This window comes from Barbus barbus (genome assembly GCF_936440315.1).
Source record: "Barbus barbus genome assembly, chromosome: 41".
Taxonomy (NCBI): Eukaryota; Metazoa; Chordata; class Actinopteri; order Cypriniformes; family Cyprinidae; genus Barbus; species Barbus barbus.
Genome location: NC_136719.1, coordinates 14,995,386 through 15,013,503, shown reverse-complemented (window position 1 = coordinate 15,013,503; position 18,118 = coordinate 14,995,386). Strand labels below are relative to the sequence as shown.

Below are 18,118 nucleotides of genomic sequence, written 5' to 3'. Positions count from 1 at the left end.
ACCCAAAAATTGAATTTAACCAGTCTCCAATCTGCAGATCTGTTCCAGCATTCAAGGTCACTTCTTCTCTCAGATTTTTCAGTTTATCCATCGCTTGGGTGAACGATCCATCTGGCGCTGTATTATTTGGGATATAGGTACAACAGTCAGAACCAAACATTACACAAACTCCTCCTTTCTCTGCCAACAGCCAATTCAAAGCTTGTCTATTTTGCCATGTCATTTTGCTTGTTGCATCTAATTGTTCTCCAAGAGCACTTAAGGCATCATTGGTGTAATTAATGAACCTCTGCTGATTATAGTAAATGTAATTAATCCATTCAGTGTTTTTGTTGGTGGCTATCCATACAAGTAGAGACTCAAAGCCAGACTTTACCTCATTTCTTGCTTTAAATTTATCTGGTATTCCTCTAGGTTGGCCAATTGCATCTAAGTACACTTTTGGGTCTGGAGCATACGCTCTCTTTGCTCTGCTTACTTGTGATTTGGGGTTCTTTACACTATCTATGTTTCCCTCTATTATTGTTATTCCTTGCATCAATCTTACTCTGGTACAAATACCTTTCCAATCTTTTGGGAGTGTGGTTCGCAATCTTTTTCCTCCACACATCCAATAATAATCTGCCACTGCTTCTGTTTGATCCATTAGATAATAAATAAAAGGAAAGTGAATTGTAGCTTCTGCACATTTGTCTATTAATCTCACAATTGTCATATTTGTTTTTATAGTTGCGGTAGCATACATTAGACTATGAAACTTAGCTACATGTGGATTTCGAAACATGAATACATCCATATGCCAAATTACCGCACAGTTGCCCCCAAATTCACCCACATCTTGTTTTCCGTTGGTTCTGTTGAAGCATTCATAATCTAATGTGTAGTCAATATCATAGGCTGATGGGATCTCTCTTTTATTTCGAGCAACTCTAATATTCATCTGATTACACTCTTTTCCTATTCTTATTTTGCCAAAATCTCTATAGTAGCCCTTGTTTCCTAGCATAAGTAAGCATTCTGCTGGACAATATGTGGCATTTAGAAAACGTATCCCTTTAGCTTTAGTGTCTTTACAATATTGAGCATAATGTTTACCACATTGGATGAAATCATAGGGACTGGGCACTACTGTTAATTTTTCGAGAGGGGATGGAGAACAAAACACACAACTATCCATTCCTGCTACTTTTGCAGTGTATTCTGCCCATTTGAACCACTCATTGTCATGGGCTGCACCTAGCAGTCCTTCTTTCTTTAAAACTGATGTTTTAGCATTGTTTTCATTATCGTTAGCCCTACTTACTGACCCCTTTCTAACATGTTCGTTTGCATAAATACCTGGTTTCTGATCAGTCATTTTAAGAGAATAATTCAGCAATGGTGTTTGGATCAAGCGTGAGGAATTCATCAGGTTGATATCTGGGTTGAACACTAGTTGATGGCTGTGGTTCGAATGGTCTTGTGGATTGCCCCGCGTCTTGGGCAATCTCTGCAGCAGATATATCATCACCAAGATCACGATCAGTTTCACCCTGACTTTCATGTTCCACTTCCGGAGGCTGCACCCCATCTTCAGTCAGTGCTGCGGCTTCTGCGCGCTCTGTTTCCCTGAAATGAGGTTCATCAGCATTACTTTCTTCCCCCTCCCCGTTACTTTCAGGACTCTGCTCTCTTGGAGGGGGCCCTACTTGCTCATTTTCTTCCCCACCTCTCTCTGGACTGTGCTCCCTTGAAGGGAGCTCTACTATCTGTTCTTCTCGTCTTCTGGGTCTCAATCTGGGTACTCTGGTACAATGATTTAAATGGTACCAAGTTGTGCTACCTTGCACCTGTACTGCTGTTGGGGTGGCTCTTTCTACAGTGTATGGCCCTTCCCTTCTTGGCTCATTCCATTTCCTTCTAAAGACCCTCAAATATACCTGATCTCCAGGTTGTATAACACTAGGTGTTTCCTCTTCCTCTCTTGGACCTCTATTCTGTTCTTGTGTATGGATGGCTTCATGAATTTTCGTCAGCTGTTTCATATATGCTTTTAACTCCATTTGCAACTGTTCAAGGGGCGGTCCTTCATATGGACCTCTCAAATATGGGACTGGCATTGGTCTACCTGTCAGCATTTCATGTGGGGTCAAGTTTGTTATCCTATTTGTTTGCATACGATAACTCATCAACGCCAGGGGCAGTGCATCTACCCAATTTAATTTTGTATCGGCGCAAATTTTGTTCAATTTCGCCTTGAGAGTCCCATTAATTCGTTCCACTATCCCTTGAGATTGAGGTCTATAGACGCAACCTAGACGTTGCTTTACCCTTAACTGTTGTATTACTGCCTTTACTGTTCTTTGAATGAATGCTGATCCATTGTCTGAACTAATTTGGGATGGTATTCCAAATCTGGGAATTACTTCTCTGGTCAGAAATTTAATCACTGTTTGAGCCCCTTGGTCTGCTGATGGAACAGCTTCCACCCATCTACTAAATCTGTCAATTATAACCAGTAAATATCTTTTACCTCTGACAGTTCTTATCATATCTGCATAGTCCATTACCAAATGTTTGAATGGCCCTTCTGGGACAGGAATATGACCTACGGGTGCGGTTGTTCCCTTTCTTACATTATTTTGGGCACAGACGTCACACTCAGACAGATACTCATCCACCATTGCTTGTAAATAAGGTGACCAAAATCCTTGGCGTTTTACCTTTCTAATCACTTCCCCCCTCGCGCAATGGTCGAAACCATGCGCGTCAGAGATCAGGATTGTAAGCAATGGTGTGGGAGCTATCATTTGTCCTTCATGTGACCGCCAAAGCCCATTTGCGTCTCTTGTCGCTCCTCTCTGTTGCCATACACTGAGTTCATATGGGGTAGCTTGTTGCTGCATCCGTGCTACATCTGCTAATTGAGGCTGAGGTTGAATTAGAATGGACGGAGCCATTATTGCTGTAGTGCAGCCAGATGCTTGTCTAGCATATTTATCTGCTTCATTATTGCCCCTAATCACAAAGTCATTACCCTTCTTGTGTGCTTGGCATTTAACGATGGCCAATCTCTTTGGATGCATCATAGCTGTTATTAAATCAATTATCTGATCACCATGTTGTACTGGTGTACCATCACTTTTCTTAAATCCCCTTTGCTTCCAAACTGCTCCAAAAAGATGACATACACCATGAGCATACGCAGAATCAGTATAAATATTTGCTGATATGCCTTTAGCTAATTTACAGGCTTCAGTAAGAGCTTTCAACTCTGCCAGTTGTGCTGAGCATGGTTGTTCACAATGCTGCACCACCACTGGAATAAAGTCATCACTGTCACATCTAACAATTGCAAATCCTGCGTGATTACCCAAATGGTCTCTGAAGCATGATCCATCTACAAAGTAATCAACCTGTGCCTCAGAGATGGGTGTTGATTCTAAATCTGGTCTTAATCTGGTGAATGCTAAGGAGTCAGCTACACATTCGTGAGGTATTCCCTCATCTTGCAAAGGTATGTGATTGGCTGGATTGACTATTGTGCATCTCCTTATCGTTATATCTGGAAAGGTCAATAATGTTGAATATGCCAGACACCTAGAAGGGGTAAGAACGAATTTACCCTGTTCCCACAATTCCACTATCTTATGATGTGCATATATTATGACTGGATAACCCATAGTTATTGTAGAGGCTTTTTCATATGCAAAGTACACTGCTGCTAGTCCTTGTTGATAGCATGGCGGGTATCCTTCAGCCACACTGTCTAATTTTGTGCTGTAGTAGGCAATTGGTTGTTTTTTCCTTCCACTACAAGTCTCTTGCATAAGTACTGCAGATGCATAGCCATCTTTTCTATTTGCAACATACAAATGAAATACTTGGTCATATGCTGGTGTTGCTAATGCAGGTGCAGACTGCAATTCTCTTTTTAATGATTCAAATGCTACTAATGCATCTGTTGTCCATGTCAGTGGTGCCCTAAGATTTTGATGACCCACTTGTTTCATTAAGGCTCTTAACGGGGCTGTTTTAATGGCATAGTCTTCAATCCAATCTGAACTAAAACCTGTCATTCCTAGAAAAGTCATCATCTGCCCTACTGTTTGAGGTTGGGGTACTTTGCTAATGCCCTCTAATTGACTGGGTGATATTGCTTTCATCCCATGTGATATTGTTCGTCCTAAGTACTCAACCTGTGGCAGGCAATATTGGAGCTTGTCTTTGGAAACCTTATGTCCCCCCTCTGCTAATTTAGTAAGCACTTTAATTGAGTCCTGATGACACTGTTCCAGAGTTGCAGAAGCAAGAAGCAAATCATCTACATACTGTATTAGGGTACTATCTAACCTGAGGTCCTCTAGATCTGTTTTTAATACCTGATTAAAAATGTGGGGCGAGTGCTTGAAGCCCTGGGGCATTCGAGTATAACTTAATTTTTTACCTTGATAGGTGAACGCAAACAATGGTCTGCTTTCCTCTGACAGGGGAACACTGAAAAAGGCAGAACACAGATCAATCACAGTGTAATAGTTAGCAGTAGATGGAACATTGGTTAGCAGCGTATGCGGATTTGGAACCTCCGCAGGCCAGTCCTCCACAATCTCATTTACTGCTCTCAGGTCATGCACCAGACGCCATTTGGATTTATCTGCTTTAGCTACTGGCAATATTGGAGTGTTGCTAGGACTATTGATTTCAATTAGCACTCCTGCTGTCATTAACCCCTCGATTGTCTTTTTTATTCCTTCTACAGCTTCTGGTTTCAAGGGGTATTGTTTTTTCCTAGGTACTGTAGCTCCAGGTCTAAGTATTATTCTAATTGGGTTAGCTGACTTTACTAGCCCTACATCAGTTTCATGTTGTGACCATAATTCTGATGGCACTTGCCTCTCCATTTCTCTTATTAATTCAGTCTGTTTTGTTTGATGTTCCTCAACTTTTGGTTTGCTTTTTGTATTTACAATCATTCTAGGAACTCCCATCATTGGAGTTGCACATAAAATCTTAAGATACTGGTCATCTGTTGATTGAAATATTAGAGGATTTTCTGTAACTTCCCACTTACTTTTTTCTGCTTTTTTCATCATGGGGCCTAAGTCTTTGGACACACAGTCTTTATTCACATACAGAGTAACATGGGGAACTGAGTTAGGCACATCAAACCACTCATCAATGAATTCTTCTCTATCTACCTGCAGAGCTGCACCTTTTGGTCCTATCACTATATATTGTGACATCATGGGGATGGTTAGTTCTTTTGTGTCTTTTAGCCACCTTTTTTCAAATTCTGGCTCTTTGCTTTCATCATACTTCATAGTACAATGAAATTCAGTTTTTGGTAGACTTGGTTCACAAAGTTGTTCTCTTATGTATCTTCCCCATTTGCTAAGTGTTTTTTCTACGTCTTCATACAAATCCCCTAACCAATACATATTAGCACATGGCTCTTGTGTTTGTTGTACGTCTGTCAAATTCATTTGTCTCACTGCTCTATCATTTATATAAATTCCATCTGGAGTACACCATATTTGCATTTTCAATTTACATATAGCATCCCTCCCTAACAGGTTGACAGGTGTATGTTCTGAAACTAAAATTGGTAATCTTATTTCTGTGTCTTCTAAGCTTATGCTTACAGGGGTCGTCATAGGAAGTAGCTGAGTCACTCCCGAGAATCCTACTGTCTTTATATATTTTCCAGACATGGGGAGGTGCGAGGCATATCTTGGATTTAAGCATGAGTACGATGCCCCTGTATCAAGCATAAGAGTTATTGGTTTTCCTTCAATATTAACTCGCAACATTGGTTCTTGATCGGCATCCGAAGATATCATTGGAAGTTGGTTCCTCCCCTCAGGATTCTCTGGGCAGCCCTAGTAACCTTGATTAGGACCACGCCACGGGTTGACAGGTCCTTGAGCTCGGGTCTGTATTGGTTGTTGTTCATAACCAACCCCTGTTGTCATCAATTGGTCTTGCATCCAAGGATTGGAGGGACAGTCTCTTTTAAGATGTCCAGGCTGATTGCATCCCCAGCATATTCCTGGTCTCTGTTGATTGTTGTTAAATCTGCCTCTACCACGCCCTCCTTGTTGTGGTCTGTTCCAATTCCTGTTGTTTGCTTGCTCTGGCTTGAGATATATTACCACTGGTTGTTGTCCTTGTGGTGCATTCCCTGTTCCAGCAGGTGGCGCCTGTGTTGTCACAATCTGATTTGCTGGTGAAGCCACATTCATTGGTGCTGGTGGATTAACTGGCACTGAAGTGTTGACAGGTGCCATAACAGCTGAGGAGTCTTCCTTTTGTACTGCAAGGATCCTTTTCTTTTTGTTCAGGAGCTCTTCAAGTTGCATTTGGGTCAGCTTTCTTTGTAGTTCTTTTTCTTGATTTCTCATCTTCAGTTCTTGCTTTCTGTATTGTTCCACAGCATGAACCACATGATCTCTGAATTCTTTGTGTGACTTTGAATTCAGACCTACCACATCTTCCAGCTTCAGCTTTACTGATGCAGGCATGGCTTCCACAATTGCAGTCCTGAAGAGTGCTGTCAGTACTCTGTCTTGTTCAGGATCTCTTTCCAGTTCTTCTTTCCATCGTCTCAGTTGTTTCTGTATGTAGGTGGTAGGATTTTCTATTTCTCCCATTGGCTCTCCCTTCAGGCAGCTTGGGTCAGTTTGCATTGGGTACTCAGCTCTCAGCACCCTCCAAATATCACGTCGATGTTTGTCAAAGGAGGTTCCATCTGCTTCAGGTCTGTCCACTGCATGCAGAAGGTCAGACTGCTTTAGGATGTCATTCATCTTGGAGGCTCCTAGGCACTTTACAAGCAATGCTTTGATGTCACCTAGTGCCAAAAGTTTTCCAGTTGTTTCTTCTTCCACTGTTTTGATCCATTTTCCAGCTCCTTCATGAATATCTGGGAGACGGGACACTAGAGAGTCCAAATCTTGACTTGCCCAAGGTATATATTGAGCATGCCCTTGCTTGATGAGAATTGGGCACTGATGTCTTGATTCACCATCCTTGGCTTCTTCTGTTGTTCTTGTTGGAGATCTCATCGTCCGTGCTGATCTGTCTTCATTTCTTTGCCTTTGCACTTGATGCTGATCTTTCAGTGGCTCTATGTCCTGTAAGGTCAGTATCCCTTCAACTTGTTTGTACTGTTTTCGCTGAACTGGGTAACGCAGACTTGAATGAGGCTGCTTTGACTGAAGATGCAATAATTCATTTGCTTCTTGTTGTAATGATCTCTCTACCTGCTCATATTCTTCTCTTGTCATGTTAATAGCTTGCTTGATTTTCTCTCTTGTCCTGTTGCATCTTTCCTCCATCTCAGCCAGTTCTTCCTGTATTGAGTCAGCAGAGGGCGCTCCTTCCTCAGATGATCTTTCTGACTCACTCCCCTCACTTCTCTCACTGCCGCCACCTGCTGCTGTTTCGCGCTTATAACGCTCTTCCATCTCCTTTAACATTGATTCAAGCTCATGACGTGTGGGAGGTGCTCCTGATTTATTTTTCTTCTTGTGGGCTCCAGCCCCCCTTCCTTCAATTCTTGGCTCTTCTTTGTAGATTGCTGCTTTCTCTCTCTCTCTCGGCTGTGGTGCTGGTGTAGATGTCCACTGCCCCTCCTCCTGTAGCTCCAGCCTTTCCTCCTGTGGCTCCAGCCCCTCCTTCACGACCCTGCAAGCATATTCTTTCTCCCTACTTTCTAATGACAATGATTCTGGGCAGCTCTGCGCTTCTATCTCTTCGTCTGAGCTTGTTTCATGTACATACCCCTCAAATTCTATGGGTCCTTTTATATCTATTTTTCCCTGTATGATTGGCATCTGATTGACGACCTGGTCACAGCAAGGAGCATATGGAGGTGGTCTTTCTTCTTTTACTTCACCCGTTTTGTTTCCCCTTTCCAATTTCCATAATTTAATCCCATATTGCTTGAATAAATTCAACACCCCTAATTCTTGTTCCCTCTTGTCATTTCGTTTTCTAGATTTGTCATTGGTCTTGTGATTTTTAATCAGCACTTCCATCTCTCTACACATAGCCACATTAAATGTTCCCTCTACCGGCCACTTGGTGGCCAATTTCTTTGTTCTCTTTGCCCATTTTTTCGAGAGTCCCCCTATATTTTCTTTACATGCTGGATTTTCAGAGGCCAATAATTCTACTGGACTAGACATTATAAAATTTTTCCCTATCAATTTATTTAGCAAAATAGTTTTTATCTAATTATTTCTCTGTTTATTAGGCGATTTTACCTCTATAATCCCAGTGGTTTAAAACTTAATAGCTAATTCTTCACCAAGCTCATCAGACGAGGATCACTAAAAGTATCCGACCCCTGATTACACCTGGACTTGTACTGGGCTGAGGACTTTATCACCTTTTTTAAGAAATCTGGTTAGTGTATCTCAAATATTTTAGAATAATCACAATGTGTTTTCTGGTTAATAACTTAAAAGGTAACCCAAAGCCCTTTGTTTCTTTTATCCGAAGATTAGCTTTTGTCCAAATGATGTGTTCCCCCAAGCTGAAAGCTTCAAAACTCCACAGTCTCCTCTCATGAAATTTGCGACCTGTTGCTGTCAATCCTCCTGTCCAAATTGAGTAATTGAGAGATGGCATTAATTCTATACAAAATTCTTTTATCCTAATTATATTGATATTCAATTCATTTCTTGTGCACCACATCGGATACAGAGGTTCCATATAGTCAATCAATAAGCTTCTTTCCGGCATTGTTAAAATTTTTCTACCTCTTTTTCCCCTTTTCTTTTTTCCCTTTATTTCCCCCTCTGCCATCCTTCCTTTTTCTTATCTTTTTCTAATTTAATTGAGTATTGTTTTTAGCAATTTGCACTGAGATGAATCCGATCTTTCCTGATCTCCGTGAATCTCCACCCTCACGTGACGTATGAACTGAGGCTGTAACTTCTGCTCAATCGTCACTAGTAGGCGCCTCAGAGTTCTGCCAGTCACAAAGAGAGGCTGCGCACTTCCTATCTCTGGTGACTCAAACAACACTCTGGACGTCCAAATCACTTCTCTCGTCTCAGCTTCCACTCTGAGATGGATGTTATCTAGAATTGTAGCTCCTTTTTCGAGCACTGGCCAGGGTGCCCAATTATTTTTAATATACGGTGCTACAACTGGTTCAACTGGGATGTCAATTGCATTTGACTCAGCTCCCATCCAAGGAAGAGCTGCATCCCAAAGTCTAAACAAATTGTATTTCAATCGCCGAATCGTTATATGTTTCATTACCACATCTTGCCAATTTATTCCTGGCCATTCAGCTGATTTTTCTCCCAAATTTGTAATCTTAATCAATTTTCTGAAAAAGATATTTTTCTTGTATTCTGTCAATTTCTGTTCATGCCCATAGAGATCAATAAAGCTGGATTCCAACCAAAAATGATTGCGAATACCTTGTGTCTGTACCAATACTGCCTGAAACTGATTTTCTTGTTCAGTGTCAGGGTCATTCAAATCGATGTGTTTTATTTTTTCTGTCCGCTTCATGTCTCCGTATGGGCAAACTCAGAATAACAGAATCTCTCTCTCCCTCTCCTTCCTTTTCGCACACACACACACACACACTGCTCGAGCGCTTCACACACACACACAGAAAGCCTCAGCCCCCACCCTCGCGGGTCCCCTCTTCTCTCCCTGGCGCAACAATGGGAAGACAGGCGCTCAGATTGCCTTTTCAATTCTTTTTCTTTTTATCAACAATTTAGTTTCACAATTTGGATCACAGCGTCGACACTGTGGAGAATGCCCAAACAAACGACACAACCAATTTTTTGGGGTGTTTCTAGTTCTTTCAATTTTCAATAATCCGTTGAAATATTCCATTCAATACAATATGATCTTTTTCAAATCTTAACGTGATTTTTCTCTGCAGTTTTATCAAATAACCGTGCACTTTTACTTTTAGACAAACATATATTGCTCAAGTGTACCAACACTTACATATAACATATAACATATAACGAACAAAGACTAACGGTTTTGTTTCGAAACGATCTGCCCGAGCAGTCACCCTCTGTCCCAGGGCCGGTAACCGCAGATCCACGCCTCTCACTTAGGCGTTTGCCGGCATTCAGCGTCCCTCTTAACTAGACGCTCACACTTCTAGCCCTTCTTCACTAGGCTTTTTCACTACTACTTTATTTTGGCACCATCTGTGCTCTTTTAACTAATGGGCATATCCTTTAACACTTGAAACTCATCAATCCATATGCACCTTTTTACATTTAAATAATTTTACGTCCGTTAGCTGGTGAGGCCCTGTCCCAAAACACCGCCACAGGCTCAACCCTTAGTCAACCAGCAAACAATCTCCTTATATCCAAATATATAAGCAAAACTTGCTTACCTTGAGGCCTCGTAATTTCGGATTGTTTGCGTGTTAACCCAGGTCCCTCGCCTGCAACGGCCCTTCAAGACGCCGGAGCCTCAATCCAGTCCCATCTGGGGTGCCACTTTTATGTTGTGGAAAATCGTGCTCTCGTCGATGGTCTGGATCTCAGTCATGCAATTAGAAAGGCTCAAAAACAGCAGAGTTTCAAATGTGAAAGAAAAGACTTTATTATAACAAGACAATAAAGTCGAGAAGCAGCTGTCCCATTGACTGATTCTGATTCTGTGAGTGTTGGTACAGAGTATATATATGTTTCTTATTGCCCATATTTGGTAGTTCCTGTTATTCTCATTGTCTATGTCTGTTTGATTTACCACATTTAATTACTTGTTCACCTTGTCTATTTTTTTAATGGTGGCATTCGTCTGTATTCGTCATTTTTAAAAAGTAAAAGTTCTTCTTCTCCTCCCATTGGTTGGCAGTGATCCCAGACGACATACATCACAGTTGGTTACATGTATCTGTCATATTCCTCATATTCTGGAAATCACCCAAAGTTCCCCAGGTTATCCTAAGTTTACTGTACTCCTTGACCGGTGTATACGGCCTATAAAACATCTATACTCAGTATGACCAATAGATGGCACTCTAAGACCATTTATCAGTATTCAGACATCCAGTACAGTAGGATATCACACTTTTGCATAGACTAGTACATGTTTGCATAGAACAGTGCATGAATTACATTTTTAAGCATGTTTTATCATTTTGAATAAGATAATGTTATAGTGAGTAAACAAAAATATACAATAGCAACCAGACAATAGGATGAGTGTGAGCGTAGTACTCTATCAAGAGGAGGGGGAGTCCGGAGAGGGGGACATAAGGACATAATCTAAGAGTGGCCACTGTCCTCTATAACGCTCTATTCTATATGTTACTGCATCCCCAAATGTGTACAACCACACCACTGAGTGACTTTACAACTGCAGCAGTCAAATGCACTCGCCTGCCCTTCTTAAAGTCTCAGGAATGAGGCTGGAGGGGACGAGTTATAATAGCATGTGTTCTGGGAATGCATAAAAGGAAGTGCTGTCACATGGGTTTCTGTTACACATCTGCACTATTCTGTATGCAAATTCTGCATGTTTGTCTTAGATAAAAGAGCAAATTCACTTTGTAAACATCTTACATGGTGTCATATCTTTAAATGTGGACTTTTAAGCTCAAGGGTTTTTATCAGTCGAGTTTTAATCTTGTACAATTTATTGGGACCATATTGGTTATAGAACAATAAAGGTAACTTTTGATTGGTAGCAGTTGATACTGGATATTTATTGACCAATATTAGACACTTAATTGTAGATTCTCTTTTCTGCATGTTCTTCAATTTTAGATGACTTCTGCTATTTTTAAGTGCTATCTTAACTCACATAATGCATTCCAAAAATCTGGATACTGTACAAGTTTTGCATTTCTGGGTCAGGTGCATAACATCATAAAAAAATGTATATTACTCTGGAAAAGTATGTTCACCTTCAGATAAAAAAATTATTCATTTTTCATGCTGCAATGGTTCATCAATAATCATGTATATTTATGTTTACCAACAAATTTCAGTCACAAAAATGTGTGCAAGATATTGGAAAAAACCTAAATAGATACTCATAGGTACTCATAGTCTCATAGATGTGAGAGAAAAAAAATTAAGATGTAAAAAACAAAACTCTTTTCTTTTCTTTCTCTCTCTTTTTCTTTTTTTTAATCAAAAAAAAAAAGAAATGTGCATTTTGATAGTTATGGTTATGAACCATTTGCAAAGTTTGGTTCCTTTTCTAAAAGCCATGCATTTTTAAAATCTCTTCCAGGTCAAAAAAGACCTGACTGCATTACAGCAACATTACAGCAGAAATTTAACTCTTTGAGAGCACTTTTTCATAAAGAGGTTTAAAAAAAAAGAAGAAAAAAAAAAGACTTTTCACTTTTTTGTCATTACATTCTTGAGCAGATCTCAAAATCAATAGTTATTCGTATTTCATACCGTAAAATATAATATTGTGGTGCCTAAATTCTCTTAAGCATCACAACATGGATTAAATTATTTTTTTAGACAAATTAGTAGATGTTTTAAAAATTTACCTGCCACAGCATTAAATAATATTTTGTACTGGCCAGAATTTTAATCAGTGCATCCCTATTATCTATCCAATATGATGAAATTAAATCTGGTAAACACCCTTATACAAAAGGCTATATGCAGACATGCACATGTAAAGGTGTACACACCCACATGACTTACATGCATATTTGCTATTACATCAGGTATTGTCTAGATAGCATATGCACACACACACACACACACACACATACGATGTCTGGATGCTAATCATGTATGGTCATTCACACAAGTAATCTTAAGTCAACAGCACCACAGATAGAGAGCAGAGGCCTCAGTGGAACATACAATAGAATCCAGCAGTGCACAATGATTATAGCTCAATGAGCATTAACAGCTTAGAGTCAGGGCGGGGATTGAGCATGTATGACAGGCAGAACAAGAGACAAAACTGGGTGAATGGAAGAATCCATGAGGGAAAGCAAAGATAGATTAGCAGACACATGGAGAAAAACATGAAAATAGAACTAAGTGTGAAATAAGAGCTGGCATGAGACAAAAAAGACAATCTCCAAAACACACATCCACACCTATTCACGTCAACTTCTGCAAGTACAGACTGCTTCGAATCAGAGGCCATTAGCTTTGGCTTTGGCGGTTAGTGGGACGTATGCATAGTTTCTGTCTTAAATTAAGTGATGCATTGGACTTTTAAAACAATCATCACCATCAGTAGAGCTTTTAAGGGGTCGGTGCAGATGCCAACCATTCTAAATCTTCCCAGTCTTCTTCTCACCGGAAGGAAAGAGTGATTACATTATTAACTTAGTCCAGGCCTTCCTATCAAACCTCTTGTATGCTTAAAAGAGGCTGAACTTTGAAGCCATGGTTGTAAAGGAGTTATTAAAGAGCAGTTTATGATAAGGCAATATAGTCCCGCACCTTATTCTGTTGAGTTCAGTGACGTAATGTGATTGGCGGCAAAAGTAAGAGAATGGGATTGGCATCACTGGATTCATAGTTCTTAAAGCTAATGATCTGTGGAAAAAGAGCTACTGAGGGAAAAAGAGCTCTTTGCCCTGAAGCTGTTTAAGTAGAAGCTGGTTTAATTATTTAAAGAGTGTCAATATATCATGTCAACATGACTCACAAAAGCTTGCTATAAAGGCACAGAAGCCATTCCCTTAATAAATGTACAAGCATGCATGTTCCTATTATTATTATTATTATTATTACTACTTAGTTCACAAGCGTTTGCTGAAAAGGCACAGAAGCTGTTCCCTTAATTAATGTTTAAACTCATCCCACTCACACGTGTCTCAAATCAATCATACACCCTTCCTAATTCTCAATTAAGTTCTGAACACTTCTAAAATAAAAGTTCTTTATTGCCAGTGATGGTTTTTGGGGGGGGGGGGGGGGGGGGGGGGGGTCCATGGATAGTTTACTTTGCACAAATGGTTCTTTTTAAATGGAAAAAAGTTTCTTTATTATTAAACATGCAGAAAAAATGGTTATTTAACAAAAGTTAACTGAAAGGTGCTTTGGGGAACCCAAAATGGTTCTTCTAAACACTTTTTGGATCATTTAAAAAGTGTAGGGTCAGTTGTGGTCAGATGATGTCTAGAAAGTTCAAGTGAGTTTTTGACATATGTGACCCTGGACCACAAAACCAGTCATAAGGGTCAATTTTTTTTTTAATTGAGATTTATACATCAATGCTGAATAAACTAAGCTTTTCATTGATGTATGGTTTGTTCGTACAATACTGATAGGATCGATAATTTTGATTCATACACTGTATTGTTGGCTATTGCTACTTATGACTGGTTTTGTGCTCCAGAGTCACATATCAAGAAGTGGCAGCAGTGTGACATGCTAAACTTCATGCAAACCATTAAAGGCCTATCATTTCTACATGAGTTTTAAGGACTACACAGTGCTTTTAAAATGCATCTGCCACACCACAGGACTATTTAAATGAGCTGCAAAAACGTGTGACCGATCATACAGATAAATAACTACTAGTCTATACGTAAACATAAAAAAGTTAATGTTATTGGTCAATCAGCCCGGTCAACTATACCCAGGCACAGATTCCATCCTATTAACTAGTTTATAGGTGGAACAACTCATTAAATTTAATTGGGTGGAAAGGAGCTATACCCAGGGTGTATTCAGGGGCATAAACCATGAAGGAAATAAAATAACCAGTAAATTTGTAAATTTAGCCTAACTTACATGATGAATTGCTAGGCGAGACAAAAGTAGGCTAATTCACATACGTGTTTCTTATAACGCATATTAACAATAATACATATCATCTAAACAAAACACTTTTATACCTTCTTGTGTTTGTGAAGTTACAGGCTGAGATGCACAGAGAAACACGAGCGCGCTGAGCGCGAGCACCTGCTGTCTCATCTCGTCTCGTGAGTGAAGGATCGCCTCCAGGAGCCTTCAGACATACCGCGGAAACACACACACCAAGCGCTCCCTTCTCTAGGAAGATGGACAGCCTGTGGATGATAATCCGGTGAGGGGAAAAAAAGAAAAGGTTTTTGCTAAAATAAAATATCCATTAAATTCTTCTATAAATGTTCCTCGGCTGCTGTCCCTGTTGAATAATCCCTGTTCCTTGTCAAATAATCCGCGGTGTGTGTATGATCAAAAAGCTCCGTTTTGCGGTAGCACATTTCCCATTGGATTTTCCCCACTTAGTCAACGGACAATAAACTATTTACTAGGCTAAAACGAGATTAGGAGAGTGAGAAGGAAAGTTGAAGGTATGACGCAGGCTCACCACTCCCTCAGTGCACACTTCAGATGTTCACATGTGGATTGGCTCGATCTTTACCAATCACTGCATGAACGCTGCGCTTCTCCACCCTTCAGAAACTAGAGCAACAGCCTGTGACTCACAAACTGATGGGCGACTCTTCATCAAGTGATGAGCTGCAATTACAAGTGCACCTTTGAATACTTGCCATCTTTAGGGAAAGAAAAAAATCTTTAGACTATGTTGAAATCGAGTCCTAGAATGAACAAAATTTCTTGTTACATCTTGGTTTAAAATAGGATTTAGTAGGCTATGTGAGATGGTAATAAACCACAGACTTGCAGGCAGTTCAGCTGATTGTTTGTGAATAGAAATGCTTAAATACTGAACAGTTTTGATAATGACTAATACATATTATGTAAAAACCGACTAATAAAAAATTTAATCAAATCTCTTTTTTTCCATTTACTGAAAAGTGCTCAAAGCATATAATGAATAATTGTAGCTAAATTTGTTTAAATCTTTAGTTTCTTTCTCCTCACCTGTTCTAGGTTTGATGACGAACTAAAGTTATACTGAAATCTGATTGGCTTGAATGGTTAGGCCTACCTCTGTCCATGATCGGTTATATTTCATTTAGCCTATCCCTTAAAAAATATATATATTTTTATGTATTATTTACATGTCCACTCTGATTGGTCAGTTTAGTAGCCTAATAATTTCGGAGACTTTATGCCAGTCTTTTTTTTTCAGTCTATTTTCTTAAATACAGCAAATATGATAGCGTAGCCCAGGCTATATATTTACAGAAACGTTCCCTTCCCAACTCGAGGAATCGCTCATTTGCATGCCCACTAAATAGCTTCCTTCAGGACATATAGTTATGCTAATCATAGAGGGTTGAGTGGTAATAATTCTACAGGTATCACACAGAAAGTCCAGTCAGACTCTGGTCAGAGTCCCGCAGAGTTTTATGAGCGGGTCGTCATCCGCAGAGGGTCTTGCATGGGTTTCTTGTTCACAGTGAAGAGCATTATTGTACTCGTGCCATGTCGACTGCTTAATCCTCCTATTGATGCATATAGACCGAGCTATCACAATAGGCACATTGTAAAGGGGTTTGGTGACTTCTGAACCCGCAGCAGAACATGCCTGATCTCAGACCGTGCACTGTACAGTACTAAACACTCACATCTGAGAGAACAGCAACACTTAAGATCACGCTTTATTATATATGAATTTACAGTTATGATGACAGCTACTGGATGATTCGTAGCTTTCTTAGCTGACAGGGAAATCTGGTTTTATGGTGCTCAGCATTTTCAGCTTTCTAGAATTCTGGCTAACATGTTTCTTATTTAAAAAACAGCTGGACATGTACTTTTTATCTTTGCATTGATTGCCTTAATAATCTTTCTTCAACTGTTCTTGACGTTTTTTTTAACAGTAAAGAGCGCTTGAATGTCAGGAGGACACTTTTGAGACCTCTACTGGTATCACGGAATATTACAGGCATTACAGTTATCACAGTTTGAAACAATGCTGAAAATTAATGCTTGTTTTCAAAATTACTGTTTTTACTGCAGGTTTAATTTAAACAGCGACAACTTTTTGTGCTTTTGAAGGTGACAAAATAACCCATAACAATTTGAGGTTTAACATTTGATGTTTATTTTTGATTAGTTACAAAACATAAATAGAATCAAGTTGAATTAGTTACAATTTACAGTAGCTAAATCACCAGCAATAAGTTTAGTCCTCTACAGATTATTTTCACTTAAATAACCTTTAATTACTGGTGGTCAGTCAAGTAATTCTGGGGTCCCCCTGGTTTTACTGTACAACTTCACCCTCACTTATACTTCCACTGTAGAAATGATTTGGCTTCTAATATTCCCAATCACTTGCACTGAATTAAAACCCCTCTAAAAATCTAAATATTATATTGTTGTAATCTTTGAACAAACGTTTGGGGTAAAGTTGGAAGCCAGGGGAACTCGAGAAACCGTTTAAGGACCTGTGTCTTAACAGATAACCACAGCTTTCTCAACACTGATCAGTACACAATTTTACAGCCCCTTTCAAAATACAAAAATAATGCTTTCTTTTTAGATTACATTTTGGTAACACTTTAGCAGAGGGTTATCTTGATAATGTTTGGAGTTTTCTTAGACACAACAGCCTTTTTACTCACCACTCGTACTGTTGGTTTACTGTGAAGAGGTGGGTCTTGTCTTTAGAAAAGTGACATAAAATACTGGAAACTGAATGATCGCAACCCTCTGTAGGCAGCGGTCATGTTGACCTCTTTTTGTAACATCCACAAGTTCAAGCATTAGCACAATTTAAAAAGCTTCCCAACACAAACCGGTTCCTCATTCCCTGTGCACCTTACACAATACATTCCACCCTGTCTATCTCTCACCTACTTCTTGAAAAATGCAGGTTGCCTCATTCGTAACAACCTTCTGTTACTTTTTCCAACAAAACATTAAAGAACACAGTCAGTTTTCTGTATATGGGTATTGCAGACTTATGGAGAATGCATTCTGACAACCGCTTTATAAATCTATGTAGTGCGGCTATACAACAGAGTTGTGTAGCTGCTGATTTAAAGGCTGGGCTCTGCTATCTATCTGCTATCTCTGCTGAATCACATAAAAGCTTTATGATCAGGAAAAATACACTGTAGAAAGGCAACCCATTTCTGGATTTTCTCCCAAACTTGCTTGGCAGTTATACACACACACACACATACATATATATATATATATATATATGTGTGTGTGTGTATGTGTGTGTGTGTGTGTGTGTGTATATATATATATATATATATATATATATATATATATATATATATATATATATA

The 18,118-nt window shown here is 39.5% G+C and overlaps 2 protein-coding genes across 2 annotated transcripts in view; both read right to left on the bottom strand.

Annotated features, from left to right (window-relative positions):
- erbb3b (erb-b2 receptor tyrosine kinase 3b) overlaps positions 1 to 15,460 on the bottom strand; it is a 41,465-nt gene extending 26,005 nt beyond the window's left edge. The window contains exons 1-2 of the mRNA XM_079402503.1: positions 15,274 to 15,460; positions 14,816 to 14,989 (exon numbers count right to left, since the gene is read on the bottom strand). Coding sequence (XP_079258629.1) covers positions 14,816 to 14,894 — 79 coding nt within the window. The 5' untranslated portion in view covers positions 14,895 to 14,989; positions 15,274 to 15,460. The remainder of the gene's footprint in view (positions 1 to 14,815; positions 14,990 to 15,273) is intronic.
- A 1,442-nt stretch (positions 15,461 to 16,902) lies between these two features.
- LOC306860919 (uncharacterized protein) overlaps positions 16,903 to 18,118 on the bottom strand; it is a 63,586-nt gene continuing 62,370 nt past the window's right edge. The window contains exon 26 of the mRNA XM_079402943.1: positions 16,903 to 18,063. The gene's annotated coding sequence lies outside the window, so the exon portion shown is untranslated. The remainder of the gene's footprint in view (positions 18,064 to 18,118) is intronic.